Source organism: Cannabis sativa, chromosome 1 (assembly GCF_029168945.1).
Source record: "Cannabis sativa cultivar Pink pepper isolate KNU-18-1 chromosome 1, ASM2916894v1, whole genome shotgun sequence".
Lineage (NCBI taxonomy): Eukaryota > Viridiplantae > Streptophyta > Magnoliopsida > Rosales > Cannabaceae > Cannabis > Cannabis sativa.
In genome coordinates this window covers 9083306-9108658 of record NC_083601.1, presented here as the reverse complement: position 1 = coordinate 9108658, position 25353 = coordinate 9083306, and the positions used below count along the sequence as shown (strand labels likewise).

Below are 25353 nucleotides of genomic sequence, written 5' to 3'. Positions count from 1 at the left end.
TACTCACTAAAACAAACGCGGTGTAAAACCCACAATGGAGATCGAATGTCTCTTGATTAAAAGCTCATTATTTAAAATATTATATGTATTTTGTATAATCATTTCAATTCGATATTATAATAATGAAAAATTACAAACTAAAGTTGGTTTAAAAAAAATCAACTTTAATTAATTTTTAATTATTATTAAATTTGAAAAATAAATTCAAATAAATATCGAACAAGTTCCATAATATAATAATGAAAAATTACAAATCAAAGTTGGTTTAAAAAAAATCAACTTTAATTAATTTTCAATTATTAATTAATTTCGAAAAAATAAATTCGAATAATAAATGGAACAAATTTGAAAATATCTTGTTTAAGTTGTTTTAGAAAAATCTAAAAAATCAACTTAAATATCTTTCAAATCAGATTTAATTAAATTAAAATTAAGTTGTAACCACTTAATTTGAAGATATTCCATTTTAAGTTAATATTCGAAAAGATATTAACCTAAAAAATATCTAAAATATTCCATTTTAAGTTAATATTCGAAAAGATATTAACTTAAAAAATATCTAAAGAATCTTAATAACCAATGCCTAAAATTCCTCAACTTAATTTTGAAATTTTAAATCCAAAAGATATTCAGATTTAAGTTGGTTAATTGTAAATAACTAAATATCAACTTAAATAGGAATATTCAATGAAAAATTTAAATTAAGCTTCAGAAAGAATCTAAATGGTTATAATTCTATATTTAATTAAATACAAGAAAATACATATAGTTTAGCTTAGAATATAAAATTCTTTAAACTATGATTTTCTAAATTAATTTCAAAATAAATGAAATTAATTATGTTACTAATCAATTTTAATTAGGTTAAACTAGTGTAATTAACCTAGTACAGTCATTCAAATCAGGCAAATGGGCCTTCACAATTGGGGTGGTTCATGTGAGGGGGTGTTGGGTTCAGTATGTCGTACCCACTTCTATGGCTCCCAACTCTCACACAAGGCCCAAAAGAGAGGAATTTAACCTTAATAAGAACAACTGTTATTAATTGAATAGGCCCAAAATCTAAATGGGCCTAAATAAATTCTATCAAGAACTATGATAATTTATTTTAGCAACAACAACCTATATGCATCTATAATAAAATTAAACACATAGGCTCACACAGGCACACTTTGGATGGGTCCTATCATGTTGCTAGGTCATACACAGATGAAAGAAGTTTGTAAATATACCTGTTACAAATTATTATCTTGACCAAGGGAGCCATCAGATCATTAGATCTGGCAAAAAGTAACCATGGCTATTTGCAATCAAGTAATAATAGGTTTTGAAAACTTACACACAAGCTAAAACACATACTCCTGCAACAAGGTTAGTTGGATAGTTGGATGTAGAATTTATTTAATTTTAAATTAAATAATTAATTTCGAAAATAATTAATTAAATAAAAAAAATTTCGAAAATTTAAAAAAAAAATTGAAAAATAAAAAAAAAAATCGAAATTTAATTAAATATTTAAATTTAAAATTAAACCTACAATTTTGAAAAATTAGGTTTCAACCAACCTAAATATCATTTAAAAAATTTGCTAACTACTTTTAAATTTTAAATGTTATTTTATAAATAAAAATTAAATAAAAAATTAGAAAAGATAAATGAATATATTTTCCAAATTTTAAATGTAATTTAAATAAATAAAATAACAAAATTTAAAAAATTAGCAAAATATCTTATATCATTTAAAAATTACATGATTATAGTTATCTTATTTTAACTTTAAATAAGGTCAAATTATTAAAAAAAAATTAATTTAAAATACTTTAAATCTGACCTTAAATTTAAAAGTAAGATAAGATATAATCAAATTTTAAAATAAGATAGATTATTAAGCAAAAAGATAGATACTAACTATTTTCAAATTCAAATTACACTAATATCTTGAATTAAATTTAAAAAATATTAAATTAATTTAAAATGATAATTAGAATTGAATTAGGAATAGTAATAGTATAAATAAAGAACTACACAAAAAATCGGAAGTTAATTCCATGAAAAAGCATGAAAAAACGAAGAAAAACGAAAAAAAATTGTGTGCTGTACGGACAGTTTTCGCGATCGCAGGAAAATTTCAGCACAGCCCCGATTTTTTTCGAATCTTCAAAAAATCATAACTAATTCAAATTAAATCGAAATTGAGTTCTGTAAAAAAGTAACTTGCTTAATTTTTTCCATACTATCCAATAAAAATAATTCACGAAACAGAATCGCAATTATTTTTCACAAAAATTCACAAACATCAATCAATCATCAAGTAACACTTAATACAACATGATACCATCCAAAAACAAACAAATAATCGTTTTAAAGTCCAAATTTCTTGCAAGTAAATCAATTACCATGGCTTTGAGGCCAGTTGTTGGAATTTATTTTTCTAGGATCTTAGATCTACTCACAAGTATGTTTATTAACATCCTAAATAAGAACTTTCTAAAACGATAAATTAAACACATATAAAGTTTAAGAAACCTTACATTGGGTGCAGCGGAATTAAATGACTCCTTCCGTTCAGATCTCTAACCCTTGTATCCTTTCTGTAGCAGAGTATTATCAAGATCTGAACCTGGATCTCTTTCTCTGAATCCTTGATGCTGAATCTCCTTTGCTGATGATCTTTCTTCACGATCTTCCTCACTATGATTGAGGTATTGCTTGTTGTGTGTGGGCACTACTCTAATCACTAAGGTAAGTTCGAAAATCAAAGGAAGAAGAGAGAGAGTGAGTGGCGGCTAGGGAAGAGAGATAGGAGGCTCAGGTTTTTCTGATTCAGAAAGTGTAATTTTCCTGAAGCCTTCACTATCTATTTATAGCATTCCACTAGGGTTAGGTTTGAATTATTTGGCATTAAAATAATGAAAATATCAACTTAAAAAGCCTACAAAGGAGGCCGGCCATGGCTTAGTGGATTGGGCCTTGCTTTTTGCAATTTTGCAATTTTAACACCTTTTGTATCTGATTTTCTCAAAAATGTCAATTTCCTAATTCAATCATTTAAATGCCAATTCTAACTATTTAATAACTATAAATAATTATTAAATAATATTATCATTTATCATATTTATTAATTGAACCATACAAAGTATCATAATTAACAAATATGCCCCTATTAACTCTTTCTTTACAATTTCGCCCTTACTTAGTGAAAATTTCACAAATAGACATAGTCTAATTTGTGAATTATAATTGATTAATCAAAACCAATTACATGAGTCTTACAAACAATATTATCTCAACTAGTGGGGGGACCATGGGTCTATATAATCGAGCTTCCAATAAGTAGATCAAGAATTTAGCACTAAAATTCACTAACTTATTAATTCTTTGTTGAATCCACACATAGAACTTAGAATTGCACTCTCAGTATACAGAATGCTCTATATGTTCCACCATATAGACACATCATTAGTTATCCATTGTTATAATCCTAATTTGATCAATGATCCTCTATATGAATGATCTACACAGTAAAGGGATTAGATTACCGTAACACCCTACTATGTATTTTATCCTTAAAATACTTGACCCCGTGTAAATGATATTTCAGCTTATGTGAAATGAGATCTCCACCATTTATTTTCGTTTGGTCAAGCTCGAAGGAGATCATTCTTTGCTTACTATTTGCCAGATAGAAGCTATAGATTCCATGTTTATGCTAGCGCTCCCACTCAATTGCACTACCGTGTTCCCAAAATGTACGTATCACCCTGACCTAAAAGTAGGCTTAACTAACAAATCAAAGAACACGAATAGCCTTTCAAGATTGAGCCTAATCATAACAGGATTAAGATCATTTGATCTAGGATCAACTTGGTGATATTGACTTGAATAGATTTTACGGTAAGTTTAAATAAATCTAAGTCAAAGTTCAATATCGGTCCCTTCCGATGCATACTCCATGCATCCAACCTGAGCTTTACTTTAACCAATGTTCTGGAAAGAACATAGTATTTCTCCAAATACAATTAAACTCTTGTTGTAGATTATCATATCAGTAAAACCCTGTGTCTGATAAATCTAGGAAACTTTATTCACATAGTCATGTTTATTGTGTTTACTTTCCAATGTGATGACAGCACAATAAACATGATCAAGTATGTGAAAAGGGTTTAAGATGAATTTATAAATCAAATAGACAAGCAATTGATAAAGTGAACCAAAACATACACAAATGAATGAAAAATACTTCTGTTTCTTTATTGATGTTGAATAAAATAGATTACATTGAAATTGAGTTTTATTTAGGGCATAAAACCTACACTAGAGATTTGCCAAATAGGGAGAAACAAGATAGAAAGTGGTTAGTATATTCAGTTTCTCAAAACAAAGTATTTTGCTTTTGTCGTAAGTTGTTTTCAACAAAACATCATGTGGGTCATTTTGCTCATGAAGGTATAAATGATTGGCATAATATTTCTAAAAGGCTTAGAAGTCATGAGAAAAATAAGCAATCACATTGTGTCTATTGCTAATTGGGTAGAGTTAGAGAAACAGTTAAACCTGAATCAAACAATCAATAAAGGTCTACATGAACAAATCAACCAAGAAAGGGAGCATTCGAAACGTGTATTAGAGAGAATAATTGCTATTGTGAGAAGACTTGGAAAAAATAATTTAGCATTTCGAGGAAGTAGTGAAAAGCTATATGATGATAGCAACGAGATTTTTTTTACAAATGATAGAATTATTTGCTGAATTTGATTCAACTATGCAAGAACATGCGCGTCGTATTATGGCACATGAAACTCATTATCATTATTTGAGTCTCAAAATTGAAAATGAAATAATTCAGTTGTTGGCATGTGAAGTGAAAAATCAATCACTGGTAAAGTTAAAGAAGCTATATATTTCTCTGTGCTACTTGATTGTACCCCAGATGCCAGTAAGGAGAGCAAATGTCTCTTGTATTAAGATGTGTAAATATTTCAGATAGTCTAATATTTGTTGATGAATATTTTATAGATTTCATTAAGGTAAATGACACATTAGGACTTGGGCTACTTAATGAACTTCTACATGCATTACATACTCTTGATCTTGATGTTGATAATATAAGAGGACAAGGTTATGCTAATAGATCTAACATGAAATGAATAAATAAAGGTGTACAAAGCAGATTACTTGAACTAAATCCTAGAGCATTTTACTCTCCTTGTGCTTGTCATTTTCTAAATCTTGTACTTTATGATATGGCTAATTGTTGCTCCAAGGCTGTGTCTTTCTTTGGTGTGCTACAACGTATATACTACTCCTTGTTTTCAGCATCTACAAAAAGATGGAAAGTGTAGCGGTAAGGTTTCAAGCTCCTCAAATAATAACTGCTTTACTCCACTTGGCAAATAGTAATTGATGCCAAAACAAAAAATGATGTTGAGACTTTAGCAACATATAATATTCAAAATTTTGAATTTTCGCTAAGCTTGGTCATTTGGTATGATTTACTGTCTGCTGTGAATAAGTTTAGCATCGTTCTTCAAAGTGAAGATATGCAAATTGATGTAGCTATTAAACAATTGAAAACTCTCCTTTCCTTTCTACAAAAATATAGAGAAACTGCGTTTGAAGAGGCTATGGTTGCAGCTACAAAGATAGCAAGTGAAATGAAAATTGAACCTGTGTTTATTGAAAAACGAACACGTCACAGAAAGAAATAATTTGATGAGAGTACTAGCAACGCAGTCGTACAATCACCTGTGGATTCTTTCAAAATTTAATTTTTCTCTATATAGTTGATCAAGCTATTTCTTCATTTGAATCCAAGTTTGACTAAATATATACTCATATGAAATGATTTATTATATGTATAGTGTACATATATTGATAATAATATATTTTCTTCTAAAATTAGGTTTGCACAATTTGAAAGGTTTGAAGAAAATTTTAGACTTTTGCTTAACTTGGAGAAATTGAAGTCTACAGATGGAGATAGTTAGAAGAGATTTTGTGATAATCTTACCAATTTAATGAGCCATAGCAAGATTTCAGATCTTAATAAGGATGACCTATATCAAGAGTTACAAATGCTACGACATAACTTACCAAAAGAAATAAAAAAGGCGATTGATTTGTTGAATTATATAAGTGAAGTTAATGGTAGTTACCCGAATGCTTGCATTGCTTATAGGATTATGCTAACAATTTCTGTCGCGGTTGCTCACGCGGAAAGAAGCTTTTCGAAATTGAAGTTGATCAAATCTTATCTACGATGTCCCAAGAAAAATTAAGTGGTTTGGCTATGTTATTTATTGAAAAATATATAACTGAAAAACTTGATTATACAAGTTTAATTAGTACATTTGCATCACAAAAAGCAAGACCAATTATGTTTACATAATACTTTTGAGCAAGTAAATTATTTTGCTCATTTTTATTCTACTTTATTTTGTGAATAAAGCACCCATAATTTTATTTCGTTTTAGGTCCCAAATTGCCTAAAACCAGTTTGTTAAATAGTTAGTTAGTCAGGTATTACTGAAATTTTGTTATGATGTATTGTGTATACATACACCTTCTAACTCTTCTTTTCAATCAATGAAAAATCATTCTTTTCATTCATTTCTTCCCCTGTTTTTCAATGGGAAATTTGAATTTCCATGCTTAAATAACCTAACAATTTGTCTCCTAAATGCAAAGTTATAAAAATTGGTAATATATGACCATTTTATAAATTTTCCTAAACTACCCCTCTCATTTGTAATCAGCTCTCTTCCTCTCTCTTCGTCTCTCTTCCCCACAGCCGATCCCTTTCCCATTCCAACACCAAACCCACACTTCCCACACCAAACCCACACTTCCCACACCAAACCCACACAGTCGGACCCTCTCTCTTCCTCTCTCTTCGCTGCTCGCCGGACCCGTGACACCATTCGAGGAACTGCCAACATAATGTCAAAGGTATGTTTTTTTTTTGTTTTTTTAGAAAGGATTTAAAGATTACTTATGTTTGAGATTGTTTGTGAGATATTATTGGTTAGATTTAGGTTTTTTTGTGAAAATGGGATTCGGATTCCGACTGTGTAGATGGGGTTCGGACTGAAAAATGGGCTTCGGATCTGGGGAAGAAGACCGGCCCGATGGTGTGACATCGGTCCGATGGTCCGATTGGGGTGGGTCCGATGGCCCAATTGGGGCGGGTCCGATGGCCCGATTGGGATGTGGGTCCGATGGTCCGATTGGGGTGTGGGTCGGGTCCGATTGGGGTGTTCGTGTATGGGTCCGATGTTGGGTCGGACTGTTATGCTGTATGGGCAGGGGAGCTTGGACCGATGGGTCCGATTGGACCGATGGGTCCGATGGGTACCCAATCGGGCCAATCGGACCAATCGGACCCGATATTAATTTTTTTTTTTTTTTTAATATTAATGATTTAGTAATTGTTTTAGGTATTAATTTATTATTATATTATTTAGTGATTGTTTTAGGTATTAATTTATTTTTAATGACTTAATAAGTATTTTTTAATTAATTATTGGTAAGTAATAATTTTTAATTTATTATTAATTATTAATTATTGTTTTAATTTTTATTGTTTTATTAATTATTGTTTTAGTATTAATTAGTAATTATTGTTTTAGTATTATTTATTAATTATTGTTTTATTATTAATTATTAATTTTTGTATTATTTTTTATTGTTTTATTAATTATTGTATTTTTATTAATTATTAATTAATGTTTTAGTATTAATTATTGTAGTAATTTGTATTGTGTTATTATTTATTATTTTTTACTAATTATTAGTTATTAATTATTAATTTTTATTAATTATTAATTATCATTTTATTATTAATTATTAAATATTGATTTAATTTGTATTGTGTTATTATTTATTAATATTTTACTAATTATTAATTATTAATTATGAATTTGTATTATTTATTAATTATTGTTTTATTATTAATTAATAACTTTTGTATTAATTTTTATTGTCTTATAAATTTGTATTATTTATTAATTATTGTTTTATTATTAATTATTAACTTTTGTATTAATTTTTATTGTCTTATTAATTTTATTATTTATTGATTATTGTTTTATTATTAATGATTAATTATTGTATTAATTTTTATTGTTTTATTAATTTTTAATGATTGTTTTATTTTTTATTGTTTTTGTAATAATTACATATTGTTTTATTAATTATTAATTATTGTTTTATCTTTTATTATTTTATTACTTATGTATTATTTTTCTAGTATAAATTATTGATTATTTTTTTTAATTTTTATTGTTTTATTGATTATTGTTTAATTATTAATTATGAATTATTGTTTTATTTTTTATTGTTTTATTCATTATTGGTTATGTTTTATTATTAATTATTTATCGTTGTTGGTTATTAATTATGTAAGTATATTACCAATTGTATTTTTGTATTATTAATTATTAATTATCGTTGTTGGTTTTTTTTTTCAGGGAAGTGCACATCTTATAATTCCAGTGTCGGACCATTACACTGGCCGTGTCACATGGCGCGGGGGTAGTTACTACTACCCGAAGATTAAGGATAAATTTGAAGAATTTAACCTATTGGACAGGGTGAGGGAATCCCCTTTCAAGCAGTTTTTCGAGAGAGCGCCCATACAATTTTCTGGAGCATTTTTTCATCAGTTGATGCTTCACAAAATAAAATCTGACAAGCCGGACGAGGTCCATTTCTATGTTGGAAGGAAGAGATGTAGATTTGGGAGGGTGGAGTTCGGCTTGGTCACCGGGTTAAACTTATTGCCCGGCCCTACTGAGGAAGACATCAAACAAAATGGAAGCTCTGACCGGTTGATTCAGGAATATTTCAACGGTAGTGCTTCGATCACCTTCGGCCAACTGCGCAGAGTTTTTGAGAGCTGCACAGAAGCTGATGATGTTTACAAGTTGGGGATGGCCTTGTTTGTTATGGGCGTCCTCACTGGTAAGGAGGAGAAGACTGCCGTTCCTCCTTTTGTGATAAGAATGGTTGATAACCTTCCATTCTTCTACGAGTATCCCTGGGGAAAGATTTCTTACACCAAGCTGATGGAAAGTTGTAACAAGGATTACTTGGATGTGAAGAATAAGATGTTGAAAAAGATTGAGAAGGGAGTCACTCAGAAGGAGGCAAAATACTCAGCCTACGGCTATGCTGCAGCGTTGCAGTATTGGGCATACGAGGCCATATTACAGCTGGGCAACGAGTATGCAGTGAGGAGGTCGCATGGCTTTCCGAGAATGGTCAACTGGGAAAGTAAGCCGAAAACTACACTCGGGAAGGATGAAGTCACCAGATTATTTGCGAAAAATGTAAGTTTGTTACGCTTTATTTTGAATTCATGTTAATTTCCATATATTATATTAATATATTTGTTATATTTTTCAGTTGACAGTGTACTCCGTGTTATGTCCTCGGCCGAACGAGATTGAGTTTGTGAGTTACATAACCGGGGGTCAGCCTCCGTTATTTGTTGACTTGGAGGAACTTGTGTTGGGTGAGGATGGGCAACCAACACAGGATGCTTTGCGAAGCCAGGCCGAAAAGCTTGCCTCCACATTGGAAGAGCGAGCGGAGGCAGCCCGAATATTTAAAGACTCTACACCACCTCCACCGTCTCCTCCACGTGCACCGCCCGCAGTTCCAGATGGGTCTGGTGTTGACCCATCTCCAGCTTCGGCCTCGATGGGTCTGGTGTTGACCCATCTGCAGCTTCAGTTCCTGATGGGTCTGGTGTTGACCCACTTGCAGCGTCACAGGGTCCTCCTGTTCCCCCGTCAGCTTCCATTCCCAGCACCTCGGAGGCTCGCGATCCAGTATACCCTGCCATTTTGGCAAGGTTGGAGACTGTGGAGAGGGGGCAGGCCGCTCTGCTAAGAGGACAAACAGCGATTATGGATCAGTTGAAGACCATAATGACGCTCCTGCAAGATCCTGGAAGGCCGGCAGCAGATTCACAGCCACAGCCACAGCCACAGCCACAACCGGAAGAGGAGGCTCGGACACCGGAAGATGACTTCATTCTCCCAAATGATTACCAACCGGATGATGATGACATGTTCTGTACACCTGAGAAGACGAATATCACCAGCATCGGGGATACTCAGGATTCTGAGGTGCAGGTGTTAGAGACAGCTCCAGAAGTCATGGAGAACCGGAGGAAGAGAAGGCGGCCTAGGTGGTTCGCTGAGTACACTGAAATGAAGAAGAAGGCTAGGGCTACTTCGACACTCGTGAATGCGGACCCACTTAGAGTGGTTGATCGGAAGCTGCTCAAGACTTTTCACAATTGGGTACTCGGCCAGATTGGGAACAATTACCCGAGAGAGTGCTTCACCGGTCGATACCATTCGTCTTGGTTCCTCGAACTGCATACTCCGAAATTTTGGCTTGGGAACGATGTAAGTTTTTAAGACTTTTTACTGCTTTTGCTTTTAAAGACTTTATCTAACTCTTTTTTATTTAACTCTGACATATTTAATTTTCATGTTTTAGCATTTGGATGCGGCATTCCATTTGATGAGGAGGCGGCAACACTTTTATCCCGAGTCCTACCCGAATAGATGTGTCATAATGCCGTGTATTTTCCCAGCAGGAGTTATTGCTCGGTGGGAAGCTGCGGGTGATGACCAGGCTAACTATCAGTGGGACGAGGGCATATTAGATTTGATCCGAGGGGATGAAAGTCAATTCTTGGCCAGTTGGAAGAACAAGGAGAGAATATATATGGCCCTCTACTTCGATGGAGCAAAGCATTGGGTGGCATTAGAGATAGATCTGGATCATTGGTTGTTGAACATATTTGACTCCAGCCTCGGATCGATTTCCACGAACGAATTGAACCGTCACCTGGAAATGTGGGAAAAATTACTACCAAATTTGCTGCTGCAGGCTGGCCTATTCGAGAGTCATGACATGATCCTCTTGCCTCAACTTACCGCCTCAGAGAGCCAGGTCAGAAATTTCACTTCAAAAGTCATGGATCGGGCCGTTGTTCCACAGACAAAGACAAGGTAACTTTACTACAATTGATTTTTTTGTTATTTAACTTGAATTTAATTTGCACACTTTTATTCATTTACTTTTTATTGTCTCATACAGCGGTAACTGCGGGATGTACGTGATAGAGCACATCGAGCATAGTATGCTGGAGACTACGTTTGATAATGTGCACGATGAGAATATGAAGAAATTTAGAGAGCGGTGGTGTGTAGATTTGTTTTACCAGAATTTAGCATGAACAAATGTTTTTTTTATTTGGTATTTATTAAGATAACAATGTAAATGGTTTTTTTTTATTGGTATGTTTATGTTTTTTCAAGAGTTCATACAAATTTTACGCCTTTCTTTCGTGCGACAAATTATAATAATTATGTAAACATAAAATATCACAAATTCTAATGTTTAAAATAGTCCAACATTAATTCAATAACAATACATAATAGTCCAACCCATCACGATACAAATAAACTAAAAATTTATGTTAAACCTCGGTAGGTGCAAGTGCTTCTGTTGTGTCCCGTGGCACCGCACTTGCTACATTTTCGTGATTTGATAATCCTTTCACCATTACAAGCAGTTCGGTTGTTCTTAATTCTTCCAACCTTTTGCTTCTTGGGTCGCCCTACTGGTTGCTTCTCAACAGGCACTCCAACTGTCATGTTCTTTATGTCATCAGGTAATTCCCAATCATCCTCGTCACCAACTGGCATAATTGTTCCTTCGTATGTTCTCCTCCAATATTCTGTTGTGTAATATGGCGAGCATAGTGTGTACACGCTAATACTTCGCTCCTGAGATGCAGCACATGCATGAGGACAAGGAAACTTCATGCACTGGAACAAGCCGCAAGTGCAACTCTTTTCCTGGAAGTCCACTACGCCACCGGTGAGAACTGTTCTTCCAGGGTGAACCTGCAACGTGTAAGGCCCGCATGAGTCAACGTTCAAAAACCGACCTTTTTCAAAATGCAATGCCAAGTCCTCCTCCATTTCTGGTGCTAGGGGTTTCGTCCACTTGTCAGCTTTTTCTTTTCGTGAAGCAAACCACTTCTGGACTTTGGACCTCAGGAATGCTACAGCAGCAGTGATCGGGAAGCCTCTTGCATCCTTAGTTGTGTTGTTGAAGCTCTCAGCCCAGTTGCTCGTCATTACATTGTAACGTACCCCTGGAAAGTACGACCGAACCCATTTTTCAAATCCGATTTCCTCAAGATATTTTGCAACCGCTGGATTCATGGCCCGAATGTTCTCAAATTCTCTGTGAAACTCTGATCTTGAATACGTGTACGCACACGTGTAAATGTGATTCGTGAAGACGTCAGTCTTGAACTTGTGGTTGACGTTCATAATAATGTGGTGGTAGCATGCACCGTGGTGTGCATCAGGGAACACGATATCCAAAGCACGAACAATACTTTGATGCCTATCCGAAACAAAAGCTAAGTTCTCAACATCACCAATCGTTTCTTTCAATTTTCTCATAAAATAGGTCCAGGAATTGTGGTTTTCACTGTCAACTATAGCAAAAGCTATCGGAAAGATATGACTCCCTGCATCCAAAGCCACTGCACACAACATTTGCCCACCATACCTAGTCTTCAAGAAAGACCCATCAACGCATATAACAGGTCGACAAAACTTAAAACCCCGAATAGAAGGACCCAGAGAGAAGAAACAATACTTGAAGCGACCATCTTCTACCACAAAATCCGTGATGGTACCTGGATTCCGCAACTGTAGCATGTGCAAGTAACTAGGTAATAAAGAGTACGAATCTTCAGGTGTACCCCGAGTCAGGTGTATTGCCTTCTCTCGTCACCTCCATGCCTTTTCGTAACTCATTTGGATCCCGTAATCCTTGTGCATACTTTTTCTTATATCAGAGGGCAACTGATCCGAGCCGTCAGTTGTGAACTTGTCCTTAATTAGATGGGCAACTATTACAGGTGATGCTTGACGGTTATCTTTTCCTCGAAGATCAAGGGAACATGTATGTACATTATGAAATGTACTCACCTCAAACATGTTAGAAAGTACGTTCTTCTTCGCTCTTAATCTCCACCCACAATCTGTATCCTTACATGTGACGTACCAAATATCAGTACCGGACTTCCTAACGTAGTAGTCAAACCCTTTCTTCATTGCATACAGGCCAACAACCATCTTTAAATGCTTTTTGTCTCTAAAAAACTTTCCCACATGTAACTCCCCGCCTGGTGTGCCACCCGTAGATATATAATGACTATGATCCTCGATGTCTTCTCTTGTATACATTTTCTCCTTGAATTTACCGTAACTTGTCGAAGAAGAAAATGGATCGCTCCATCCAGTCACATTGGTACCTCGAGCATCGTAGGACCACTAATATCATTGGTCTCTCTACCATTATTAGGACTCCGTACCGTCGGTAGTTCCTCTAGCATGACCGGTTTCGCCTGGACGACTACTACTAGTACCAGGTGTTTGACAATTTTCTCTACGGGGCATTCTTTTCCGTGTCGGTGGCCTCGGTGGTATTTGGTACGATAGTGGAGTCAAGTTCAAAGGTACAGCAGCAGGGGCCTCTGCACCTTGGTCGTCTCTTACGCCATCATTGCCCTCAACATAACATTCAGGGTCTGGACTATTAAAAAAACCATCGATGAACGGCATTTGTGCTACAATATCAGCACTCGGCATCATATTGTTTAATTCAGGTAATACATCTGCAACCAACACCTCTGGATTTGTTTCTGCACCAACAAAACTCCCAACCTCGCTACGATTATCCTTAACAAAACTTGGTGTGGGACTAGGATCGACGCAAACATTCTTCTTTAACAAAGTCACAAACAAAGGAATAAATTCATCTGGCTTCTTCGCAAGTGTAGATAAAAAGTACCTTGCACGCTTATCATTTCGAATAACTTCAGGAGGATACTCATAGCCTTTCCTGTACTTGTAATTTACTTCCAATTTCAAGTCATACTCCGCTTTGTCAACATCCAGTTCTTCGTACAAAACATCAACCAAACCTGAGTAACTTAGGTTCGGATCAATGTCAATTGTCAAAGCGGCACTCCCTTTATAAATCCAATCTCTACCATCAAGCTCCCAAACACCATTATACATAACATACGCATTAACAGTTGAATCTGTCACAAACATTTAAAAAAACACAGTTATAATTTACAACAAAAATCTCACCGAAAAAAATCTTAATTAATCATTAATAACAAAACAATAATACTTAATTGATAATAAAATAATAATTCATAATTCATAATAAAACAATAATTAATAATTCATAATAAAAAAAATTTAATAATTAAAAAATAATTATTAATTGATAATAAAATATAATTAATAATTATTACTCAAACCATAAAAAATAAACAATAATTAATAATAATTCATAATTTATAGTTAATAAAATAACTAAAAAAAAAATAATTCTTAAATTATTAACTAAAATAATAATTAATAACTAATAATGATTAATAAAAAAATAACTAATAACACAAATAATAAATCAATATAAAATAAATTAATAATAATAAATAAACAATAATAATAGATTACAAAAATAAACAATAATTAATAATAATTCATAATATATTAAAAAAATAATAATTAATAATAATAAATAAAAAATAATAATAGATTAAAAAAATAAACAATAATTAATAATAATTCATAATTTATAGTTAATAAAATAACTAAAAAAAAAATAATTCTTCAAACATTAACTAAAATAATAATTAATAACTAATAATGATTAATAAAATAATAACTAATAACACAAATAATAAATCAATATAAAATAAATTAATAATAATAAATAAAAAATAATAATAGATTACAAAAATTCAAAAAAAATCCCGTAGGGTCCGATTGGTCCGATTGGTCCGACCATCGGACCCCACAAGGATGGATCGGACCTTGTATTAAAAAAAAAAAAAAATTTAAAAAAAAAATATTTGGGCCGGGCCGATGGGTCCGATGGTCCGACCATCGGACCCCTATGGGGACCATCGGACCCTTGTTCCAAAAATAAAAAAAAAAAAAAAGAAAAACACATCGGACCCGAGGAGGGTCCGACCATCGGACCCAGTGGTGTACCATCGGACCCATCGGGTCTTCGCCCCTGCCAACACATTTTCTTCCACGTCGGGCCATCCTTCGGGCCAGCATCGGGCCCCATCGGGCCCGACGAAAAAAAATGCAGAAAAACAGCAAAATCCCAGTTTTCACATGTAGCAAAAATTATAACAGAAAAAATAACAAAATAACAGCAACAATCCACAGATCAATCATCAAACACAACATTCTTAATTAAAAATGACAACAACAAACAAGATTTAGAAAAAAAAAAAAAATTAATTACTTACCCATTGATGGAGCTTGTATGTGTTCTTGCTTCTAATGTGGTGGATTAGTGTGGTAGCTTGTAGTGTGGAAGGTTGTAGCTTTTAGTGATGAGTGAAGAGAAGAAAATTTTTTTGGTGGTTGTGGAAGCTTTCGGGTGGAATGTTTGTTGAATTGATGAGAAAAAGGTTGGAGTGGGTAGATGTAGGTGGGGAGGGTATTATGGGAAAAATACAAAAAGTGTCATATAAAATTAATTATATATAGTTTTAGTTTAGGGGAATAATATATGGGTTATTTAAGCATGGAAATTCAAATTTCCCTTTTCAATTCTGTTATAGTAGGTAGGATCTATTATAATAAGAAAAAAAGAAAAAGCAAACAAACTAACAAAAAATCTCTTAATAAAAAAAAAACAAGTTATCAATGAACATCAAAATTAATAACTTTCAAACATCTTCTTCCTGTATAAAAATTATTTATAACCCAAATTTTAGAAAAAAAAAAATTATTAACCTAATTGAAGTATCATTACACTTTTAAGAGATCGGGATATATAAAGAAAAAAAAAAGAGAAATCTCTACCTAGCTTGTTTGTAGATGATCATAGACGGTTTGACTTTTTCTTTTTGGAAATAAACCATACACATATGACATATGTTGAAAATACAGTTAGGAAATTTAAAATCAACTGTATTACAACGTGAGTGGTTTTCTTTTTTCCAAAAAATTAAAATAAATAATAAAAGTTGTTAATCTTTTATGGAAATATCCTATGACAATCAAAAGAACTGCTACCATTTGATTAAGAATCAAAAGCCACAAAAATGTTTTTATTAGAAGCATCTCCAAAGAAGAAAATTCATTTTTCAATCCATTTATTAAAGTAAAATAAAAAGAAATGAAGCAAGTTATCAAAGCAACCAGGCTATAAAGCGCGACTAATTGGGCTTCAATTAGAGAAGAAGCCCATTGAAATGCAATCTACATATCCACCACCAATGGCCCAGTGCTAAAGTACGCAGTCCTTTTCCATTCCGTTTCGAAACAATCTGCTTATCGTCCGCCTCCGGCGTAATATAGCAAATACCCGTCAGTTTTAAACCAGAAATAACTCCCTCCAAAACCCTACTCCCACTGGCAAGAACCAGCAGTGGAGTTCCAATGTCGTTTCACCACTTCTTCATCTTCTCCCTCACATTCTCCCTCTACTTTCTCTCTCCGGTCGCCGGAGCTACCTCATTCACCGCAATCGGAATTACCTACTCGCCAGCAACCACCGCGACCCACTCGCGGCCCCCTTCTCCCGAACGTATCTCTGCATTGGCAATCTCCCTAGGGATGAACTCGGTCCGACTCGACCAACCAAACCCAGCCACGATCAGAGCCTTCCTATACTCGAACACCACCCTCCTCCTCAACATTCCCAACTCCCTGGTCCCATCAATGGCCGCAAACCGCTCCAACGCCTTCCAATGGCTCTACACGATGGTGGTCCCGTTCTTTCCACGGGTCAGGATCTCTACAATCTCCGTCGGAAACGACATTCTAGAAAACTCACCGGAGAACTCGAGCTTCCTCCTTCCAGCCATGGAAAACGTCCACCTCGCTCTCAGAGATCTAGGTATTCGCAAGATCGACGTCTCCACAACCTTCTCCTTCATCAACGTCATCACCTCATTCTTCCCGCCCTCCGCCGCCCAATTCCGAGAACCGGCTCTAGGGAACGTAATAAGCCCCTTGCTCCAGTTCTTGCGCGACACGAATTCGTCATTCTTGATCAACATATACCCATACAACGTGTACCGAATGAGGAGCGAAATCCCAATCGGTTACGCTCTGTTTCAAGAACACGCATTCGGTTTCAGAGACGACCTCACCACCGGAGTCAGGTACCGGAATCTCTTCGACGTTATGGTCGATGCCGTGATTTGCGCCATGGCTGTGTCTGGGCACGAGAACATCCCGTTGGTGGTAACGGAGACTGGGTGGCCGAGCTCAAGCGGCGACGCTGGGGAATTAGACGCCAACCCAATCTATGCCGAGCTTTACATGAAGGGTTTGGTAAGGCACTTGAGATCGGGATTTGGAACTCCCCTGAGAAAAGAAGGGGTTGCAGAGACTTATATATACGAGATGTTTGATAAGGAAGAGAAACTTGGAACTCCTAAGCAGAATCGGACATGGGGGATTCTTTATCCCAATATGACCAAGAAGTATAACATTGATTTTTCTGGGTCGATAAGGACTGTAAGGAATTTTTGGGTGAGTCTTATTGTTGCTTCAATTGGCTTGTCTCTGTTATAGAGTTTGTTTTCAGTAATGGGGTTTGATGAAAAAGTATGGCTTGTGCTTTTTGTATAAAGTAGTTTTGGCTTCTGCTGTTTGGTTTTCAAGAAAATGGATCAATTTTTAATTTTCTTTTTCTTTGTGAATGGGGAAGAGTGGGTTGTTTTACGGGGGAAGTTTTCTGCAAAATATGATGTGGATTGTGGCTGCTGGGTTTTATACAAGCTATAAACGTAAAACCTCTCTTCTGATTCCGAAGTTCTTTTGTTTGTTTCCTATTGTTTTTGAACGAATAATAACTACATTAAAATTGAAAAACGACAAAAAAGTGAAATGTGAATAAAACGACATAAAAATATATAAGACGTCATAAACTCCGTAAGACATTTGGACACCAAACGACGCCGTATTCCTCGATCAATGTCTACAAAGAGACCAAGCAATGAGGTTCATATATTTGACCAACACTGTTGTTGTATTAAAAACCAAAAAAAAAAAAAAGTTGTAAGAATGATACTTAAAAATGTCTTAAATTAATTTTTGTGTTTTCTTTTTTTTTTTTTTTTGGACAAAAAAAAAATTAAAGATTATGTTAAAAGTAAATTACACTTTAACATGTTGCAGAGTAAATTAATTTTTTAAATTTACTCCTTAACATATTTTCTAGATTACTTTTCTTTTACATAATGATATGTTAAGTTTAATAAAAAAAAATTAAATGTGTATATTATATTTTATGAATGCAACTTCTGTGGATAAATAGTAGAACAATATGAATACAAGGCTAATTAAGGCCATCTGGTTGTCTCCTATTCATAAAGACAACTTGTGAGAGAAAAATGTATCAATAGAATAAAATATCAAGACAAATATTCTCTTGCAAATTAATTAGGGGTGTTCACAAAGTATCCGATCCAATCCAATCCGCAAAATGCGGATATCCGCACTTGTGCGGATTGGATTGGATTGAAAAATCCAAAATCCGCACTTGTGCGGATTGGATGTTGTTTGACCTCAAAAAGTAACCGATCCAATCCGATCCGCACTTAATTATACATATTTTTAAAAAATTATAATATATAATATATATTAATCAAAAAAAAAAAAAACACAAACTTCTTTTAGTAACATATTGAGTTGGTGCATTTTATTTATTTTATAATAAAAAATACAAGAAAAATAATTTTTATTCACATAGACATATACACATAAATTTAAATATATGTATACTAGCTTAGTTATTTTAGTAAGAGATACATATATATTTTAGTGTAAGTCTAAAGATAAGTACATATATATATTGATATATATATATATGTATATTGGTTTAATTTGTATATAAATAGAGATGGAAATAGATTATTATTGGAGATTAAGAAACAATAGTCTTTTTTTAATTTTTTTTCTATGAAATATTAAATAATTTATTATTAAAAAAATAACCGATCCAAAATAACCGATCCAATCCGCACTATTGCGGATTGGATTGGATTGGATTTAAACTCTTATGCGGATCGGATTGGATCCAAAATATGAAATCCGCACTTAGTGCGGATTGGATGTTGTTTGACCAAAAAAGTGCGGATTGGATCGGATGAACACCCCTAAAATTAATTATCAGGAGTATATAATTGATTGAAAAAAAGTTATACACATGAAAAAGTACAAGCAATTGAATATAATAAGTAGAAGAAGATAATAAGCTATGTTTATTTTGTGGTAGATAATGTTCCTAAAAAAATGGAAGGATGGAAAGTGTTATACCCAAAATTCGGCTGTGTATCGGTGACACGTGTCAATCTCAGAGAATATAAATTAACGAATATATTGATAATTATATCAACAAATATTAAATGGAATAAATCATGAAATGCAGAATCCATAAAGTATGTTTATAACTCGCGGACTACACAATCTTTAGCGAGACAAGGACGTACGAACTATTGATTCACGTATTGACGAGAAATTATTTCGCGTCAGAAGGCATAATCTCAAGGAAGACCTAAACAACGCATAGCGAGGCATCTACCTCGCGATATGTATAAGAAGGTATTGACGAGGTGAGTCGGTTATTAAAAAACTTAGCGTATAATATACATTATAGCAACTAAGTATAATAACTTGAAGGACATGATTGTCCAGTCTGCAAGGTCTTATGGTCAAAGAGTAGTTCTTAAGTTTGCTCAGTACACTAGTACTCATGCCATTGTTGGAAGACTTATGAATAGACCAAGATGTTCATGCACCAAGCGAGACACCTCAGCGAGATACGTTTTGCAGTATGTCTTAATCCACGTCAGTGTTGACCCTTTAAAAGCAATTTAATCACAGCTGTGTATTTTTTAAATAATAACTGCATTTATTTACTTGGAGTATAATTAAGCCCATAATTTTGGGAAAAAAAGGAATATATTGATTGTAAAGGACCCTAGTCCTGTAGCAGAAAAATCTGAATAAGATTAACTCGTGGACTATGCAGAGTTAACTGCAAAACTACGTAAAAACCTGGTGTTATTTTTGCTTCCATTACTTTTCTTAGATTTCTATTAATTCTGTGCCAAATCTATTACGAAAATAGGCTCATAATCGTTAACGAAAATCTGCGTTAACAGTTTGCTGCTTTCATTGAGAGCCTACGTGATAAAAGCTTAGAAAAATTCCTCCTAAACAAAGAAGGAATTTTTTCTCCATGGCTGATAATGGGGAAAACAATAACTCTCATCCTGAAGAGACTACTCATCGTCTTGGAAAAGAGCCAATGGGCTCACGGAGGCCACCCAATTCACGAACAACACGTTCAACATGATCAACACGTTCGAGAAGAAGCCAACGTGATAGTGATTAGAACCCAGAGACTGGGAATGAGGAACCCAACACAAATGCTGGTGGTTCTACGCCTATAAGTGAGGGTGCCTATGACCCCACTAGGTATGTACCGTTGGTCGAGTGAGAAAATCGTCAACTCTGGTGATGTTTGGAAGAGGCAAACCAACAATAAGTTGAGTTGGAACGGGAGGCAGCCGCAGCTAGGGCGGCAAAGGAAAACAACACACAAAACCAACCAGGAGGCAGGAGACGGCTCAGGTTGACCCCGGCCAAAACACTCAGGAGGAGCAACCTGGGAAAACTGGGGATGTTCCTGAAGATGAACAACCAAATGATCAGGCACCTCGTCAAGAAGTGCCTCAGAGACCCCGGGGATTTACAACCCAAGGGAATGAACACAATGATTTGCCAGAGTCTTCTCCCAGGAATGCGAGCAGAAGACAACCCCAGACTAGGGAACAGGAAATCCCTCGTTGTAACGAGAGAAATCCTGGGACTCAACCTAGGACAAGCGGGTTACCACCGAGACACCATCAACGTCCTTCTCGAACTGATAGGGAAGGGCACATACAAATCTCAGCAAGGGGCATGTATCAACCCATTCCCAAAGGAGAAGTTCGGTGTGTGACGAAGCAAGTTCTAGCTCGGGACGTACTAGACCTCGAGATCACAATCGATCTGCATGAGAAGGGGATAGACCTCGACGCAGTAATGATCAAGAAAGTATGAGTTACACGAGGAGTAGCCAATCTGAGAGTTACTCAGGTATAAGGTCTACAAGTAATGATGATCGAGGACGTCCAAATCTTCTTGATCAATTAAATCGGAAGAAGCCCGATTTACGTAAACAACTCAATTCCAACCAAAAGAAAGAGGATCAAATCCAATTGCGAATCATTGAGTTGGAAGATAAATTCAAGAGATACCAAGATGGGGAATATCGGAAACGGCTTGGTTATGACTCAGACGAAGAACCCGAGCCTTTCCATCTAGACATTATGAGCAGTGAATTCCCCTAGGGATTTAAAAACCCTCACGTCTTGTCATACGATGGGACTACGAATCCGGTCACTCACCTCAACAACTTCAACACAATAATGCGAGCCAGCAATATTACAAACAACTTACGTTATATTTTATTTCCCACCTCGTTGACTGGCGCAGCGATCAGCTGGTTCAATAAATTCACCCATCACTCAATTACTTCTTGGGAACAGCTGTCTAAAGATTTCAAGAAACAGTCTCAGGGAGCAAGAGACAGGTGACCTGAAGCGTCTTCTCTTACTAACATAAAGCAGCTAGCAACCGGGCGAGACACTTAAGGCCTACTTAAGTCGTTTCAGTACAGTTGCTGCAAGGGTTAGAAACTTGAACGACAGTATACAACTTACTGCTCTTCAAGCGGGGATTACGACTGATCTCTCGACAGCTGGAGGCGAGCTGTGGGATGACTTGCAGGGTCGCCTGTAAAAAACATTAGTGAATTCAATAAAAGAGCTCAAGTGTTTGTACAAAAGAAGAAGCAAGAAAAGAGAATTGGACCTATACTCTAGGATATAGAGTTTGGAAATGGAATTCAGATCACAAAAGACCAGAAACTTCAAAGTATATTCTAATAGTTTATGGGTTAACAAAACACTTGATTCTAATTGCAAAGCGCGGAAGGTCATGTTTGTTTGGTATTCTACCATTGAAACTTCCATTAGCTGACTAACTTGATTATTAATATCTTATAACTCATCAGTTTCTCTTCTTTCTGTTACGCAGCTTTAATGCTTGAAATGTCATATCACTCTTCCACTTTATCCCCTTTTCTTAGAATTTATTGTACCAACAGATCGATATGCCATGACATCGAAAGAAATCTTTACAATATATAAAGTAACAATAATGAGGATCAACATATTATACAACAGGGTGGTGTATCAGTGTATGACTAAACTAAGTGCCAAATTAAGGGGAATAAATCAAATAATTGATGAATTTATCTTCAATCTGTGGAGTGAAACAAAAACTACAAGTACACGCTTAAATTCGATTCCACTCAGACAACTAGAAATCATACAATGACAGTGGCCTGACATAGATTTCATCAACGTCCCAATAACAATCAACTGAAGGAATAAGTCACAAGGTGCAATTTCAGGGACTAATCAACCACTCAAGCTGCAAGACAAAATGTTCAATCTGTGCTCAACTCAATTATGATTTCAATGTTGAAATCTTCATCTCTTTGATAGTATCTCCTGGTACATAAGCAAGCCGTTTTAATAGCCTCCAATATGGCCTAGGTTGTTGTAACTGTGTTTCCATTTTGATTCTCATAAATGCAATAAAGTGGGTTTGGAAGCTTAAAAACGAGTTGCCCACAATATGGACCTGTTAAAGCATCGTAGCGACTGCTTATAGTGCCTGCTATGCGGAAACCTTCCTTCTGCAATGCTATCCTTCTTCTGGCAAAGTATTCATAATTATCCACACGCAAGTCCTCTTCTGATCTGCAAGAGTTCTTGACTTAGCCAGCTATAATATGAGTCTATCACATCATTTATAAAATGACAATTTCCACGATGCTATCAGTCTATCACAGTACAAAATTATAAAGCCTGCTATTTCGTTAGGGTATCAATAGACCATGTTGAAATGGAAGGAGCAAAGCATAAGTACCTCATTATCAATAGAGACCAATCTTTGTAACCTGCAGAAATAAGGTGCTTTACGGTGGTGTTCCTTTGTCTCTCGGGCTTTCTTGACAGCAAAATTAAAGGCCAGCCTCTAGCATGCAGTTTCTTGTATATCAAAAGAATAGACTGGAGCTTCAGATAAATTGCATCTCCAATACAATTACTACATCCATATTGATTATATCTGTACCAAGCAAAGCTCTTTCTGATTAATTTACACATTAGAAATATAAAATCAACAAAGGAAAACCCAAGTAAGAGCTTACTAGACCGAAGGAGTTAATAGTATGAAAATTGTTAAGGTGCCTGATTTATCACAAGTAGTTTAAATACGAAGTTCAGATTGGTTTTACACAAACTCAACTGTAACCAATCATATAACAGTACATAAAATACTAAAATTATATATAAGAAACTGAAGAAACATAGCACATGTATGATATTAAAGGGTTATAAGGAAATTACCCTTGAAGTAATAAATTATCACTTTGAGGGTTTGAAGAGGAAATGTCATCTATGTCAATCAAAACCACATCTAGACCATCATCTAGCGGGTCAACTGTTTTAAAATGATTCTCTACCACCACAATTGTAGAGTTTAAATCTCTAGCATATTGGCCTTCTTCAATATATTGGACAGCGAAAACCTTGCAAATCATAGGAAAGTGACTTGCTTCCAAGTTGTTGAGCTCTGCATGGAGACCAAGATTCTTGCAGGCATTATAGTCGTAACTCGATTTCACATTCTCAATAACTCCTGCATTTCTACTTTGACAAGATTGCAGCATTACTGTTAGCGTAATCAGCAAAGTAGTCATTAAAACTCCAACAGTAACAATCGCCCCAATGAAAATCGTTGCAGCAACTGATGTCATGTAGAAACCTGTTTCCATCACGTAATGGCTATCCCCATCTGTTCAAGAAAAAGGGTACGAGATAAATAATACACATTAAGCTCAAGATTCTTATTACATATTCTGGTCCTAACAAGTAACATGTTAAATTCTGATTGAATCCTGCAGCAGATACTTAACGCGAAAAGGCATCTTTCTCCAGCAAAAGTGTTATAGTATGTCAAGGAACTCATGTTTACCAACTACTATTTCAAGTTCTGATTTTCACAAAGATGTCAAAAATAGGTCTATACCAATACCAAACCATACATCTACAGAACTTTGTCAAAACTGCTTTAATTGGAACCTCCTATGTATAAATGCATACTGCTAAAAACCCACAAGATAGGAAAACATACCAGAATCTCCATTGCCAGAGAGACTCTGTGCAGAGTACTCCCTCTCCATTTGGTGACCATAAGCAGACATGGCAATAATCTAGCCAGCATTCAACAACTAAGTTTTCTGGAACAATACTCCAGATTCCTTTGGGTTCTTATAAGGGTAATCTGCTAATAAAAAGACTTGACTCACTCATACTGAAATAAGTGAATCTCTAAGTGCAAAAATAATATGTCATCAGAATTAGGACTCCCCTTCAAAGAGTCATGGTTATTATAGAAATTTTCATCATTACTTATCTCAAGCACTCGGAAAGAAGAGTTTCTAGCTATTCTTCATCTCTAATAATCCAGAAACTTCATGGGCCCGTACCTTGTTGAGCATGTACTTACAAGAATCATCACTACAAACTTCACCACCCAATGAAAACCCACCTCCATAAGGGCTCAACCAATTAACTACACCAAAATTTAGAATTTTTTAGTGATGTGATGAACCAATTACAGGCAAATAACATAAAATTGTTATTTCCTTGATTCTGACCCAATAATCAGAATCTTACCATATCAGATCAACCAGTTTAATGCAAATCACAGAAAATTATGCTTGATTGACGCTCACCCAATACATATTTGGTGTAGCTATAATCATGAAACCATTAATGACACTCAGTATTCAGAGATTGATGATGAGTGAGGTAGAAGCAGAGTTAATGGGAGAGAATACCTGAGAGAAGCATCGAAAGATGGGAATTTTAAGAGGGCAAGAAAGAATAATAAGACCATTTAAGAAGAGGTATCTCAGAGAATTGGCCTTTTACCATTGATGTCTTTGTCACTGACTCTCTCTTTGTCCTTCGCGTGAGGAAGCTTCCTTTGTAATTACCATGGCCGTGCCTCGACTTGGAGTGGGGACCTGTTGTAATTTTGAGTTTTGACATTACCCAAATCACAT

The 25353-nt window shown here is 34.9% G+C and overlaps 3 protein-coding genes across 11 annotated transcripts; 2 read left to right on the top strand and 1 right to left on the bottom strand.

The window, feature by feature from the left end:
- The first annotated feature begins 7093 nt into the window (after positions 1–7093).
- On the top strand, positions 7094–11338 carry LOC115700032 (uncharacterized). Its single transcript, XM_061111495.1, has 6 exons — positions 7094–7261; positions 8469–9329; positions 9406–9632; positions 9692–10418; positions 10513–11030; positions 11119–11338. The coding sequence occupies exons 1-6, from the start codon at positions 7094–7096 to the stop codon at positions 11255–11257; spliced, it is 2640 nt and encodes an 879-aa protein (XP_060967478.1). The 3' UTR covers positions 11258–11338.
- A 4693-nt stretch (positions 11339–16031) lies between these two features.
- Positions 16032–17912, top strand: LOC115707445 (glucan endo-1,3-beta-glucosidase). Its single transcript, XM_030635409.2, has one exon. It carries the CDS (start codon positions 16530–16532, stop codon positions 17670–17672), a length of 1143 nt encoding a protein of 380 aa, XP_030491269.2. The 5' UTR covers positions 16032–16529; the 3' UTR covers positions 17673–17912.
- A 4417-nt stretch (positions 17913–22329) lies between these two features.
- Positions 22330–25353, bottom strand: LOC115705900 (uncharacterized protein At2g39920). 9 transcript variants are annotated; one of them, XM_061103497.1, is made up of 6 exons: positions 25220–25330; positions 25021–25125; positions 24417–24857; positions 23630–24077; positions 23148–23348; positions 22330–22978 (listed from the first exon to the last, which is right to left on the bottom strand). In XM_061103497.1, exons 3-6 carry the CDS (start codon positions 24484–24486, stop codon positions 22768–22770), a joined length of 930 nt encoding a protein of 309 aa, XP_060959480.1. In that variant the 5' UTR covers positions 24487–24857; positions 25021–25125; positions 25220–25330; the 3' UTR covers positions 22330–22767. The 9 variants fall into 9 exon arrangements, with proteins under 9 accessions (XP_060959480.1, XP_060959482.1, XP_060959486.1 ...); XM_061103499.1 differs by lacking the exon at positions 25021–25125 and having other exon boundaries at positions 24417–24566; positions 24772–24857; positions 25126–25288; XM_061103503.1 differs by having other exon boundaries at positions 24417–24566; positions 24772–24857; positions 24962–25220.

Excerpts from the sequence above, each read along its gene's own strand:
- LOC115700032 (XM_061111495.1), top strand. The coding sequence starts at position 7,094 with ATGGGCTTCGGATCTGGGGAAGAAGACCGGCCCGATGGTGTGACATCG. Across the intron at positions 9,330-9,405 it reads CCAGATTATTTGCGAAAAAT|TTGACAGTGTACTCCGTGTT; the intron begins GTAAGTTTGTTA and ends TATATTTTTCAG. Across the intron at positions 9,633-9,691 it reads GACTCTACACCACCTCCACC|CTTCGGCCTCGATGGGTCTG; the intron begins GTCTCCTCCACG and ends ACCCATCTCCAG.
- LOC115707445 (XM_030635409.2), top strand. The coding sequence starts at position 16,530 with ATGTCGTTTCACCACTTCTTCATCTTCTCCCTCACATTCTCCCTCTAC.
- LOC115705900 (XM_061103495.1), bottom strand. The coding sequence starts at position 24,486 with ATGTCTGCTTATGGTCACCAAATGGAGAGGGAGTACTCTGCACAGAGT. Across the intron at positions 24,078-24,416 it reads CTCTGGCAATGGAGATTCTG|ATGGGGATAGCCATTACGTG; the intron begins GTATGTTTTCCT and ends TTTCTTGAACAG. Across the intron at positions 23,349-23,629 it reads GATAATTTATTACTTCAAGG|ATATAATCAATATGGATGTA; the intron begins GTAATTTCCTTA and ends TGCTTGGTACAG.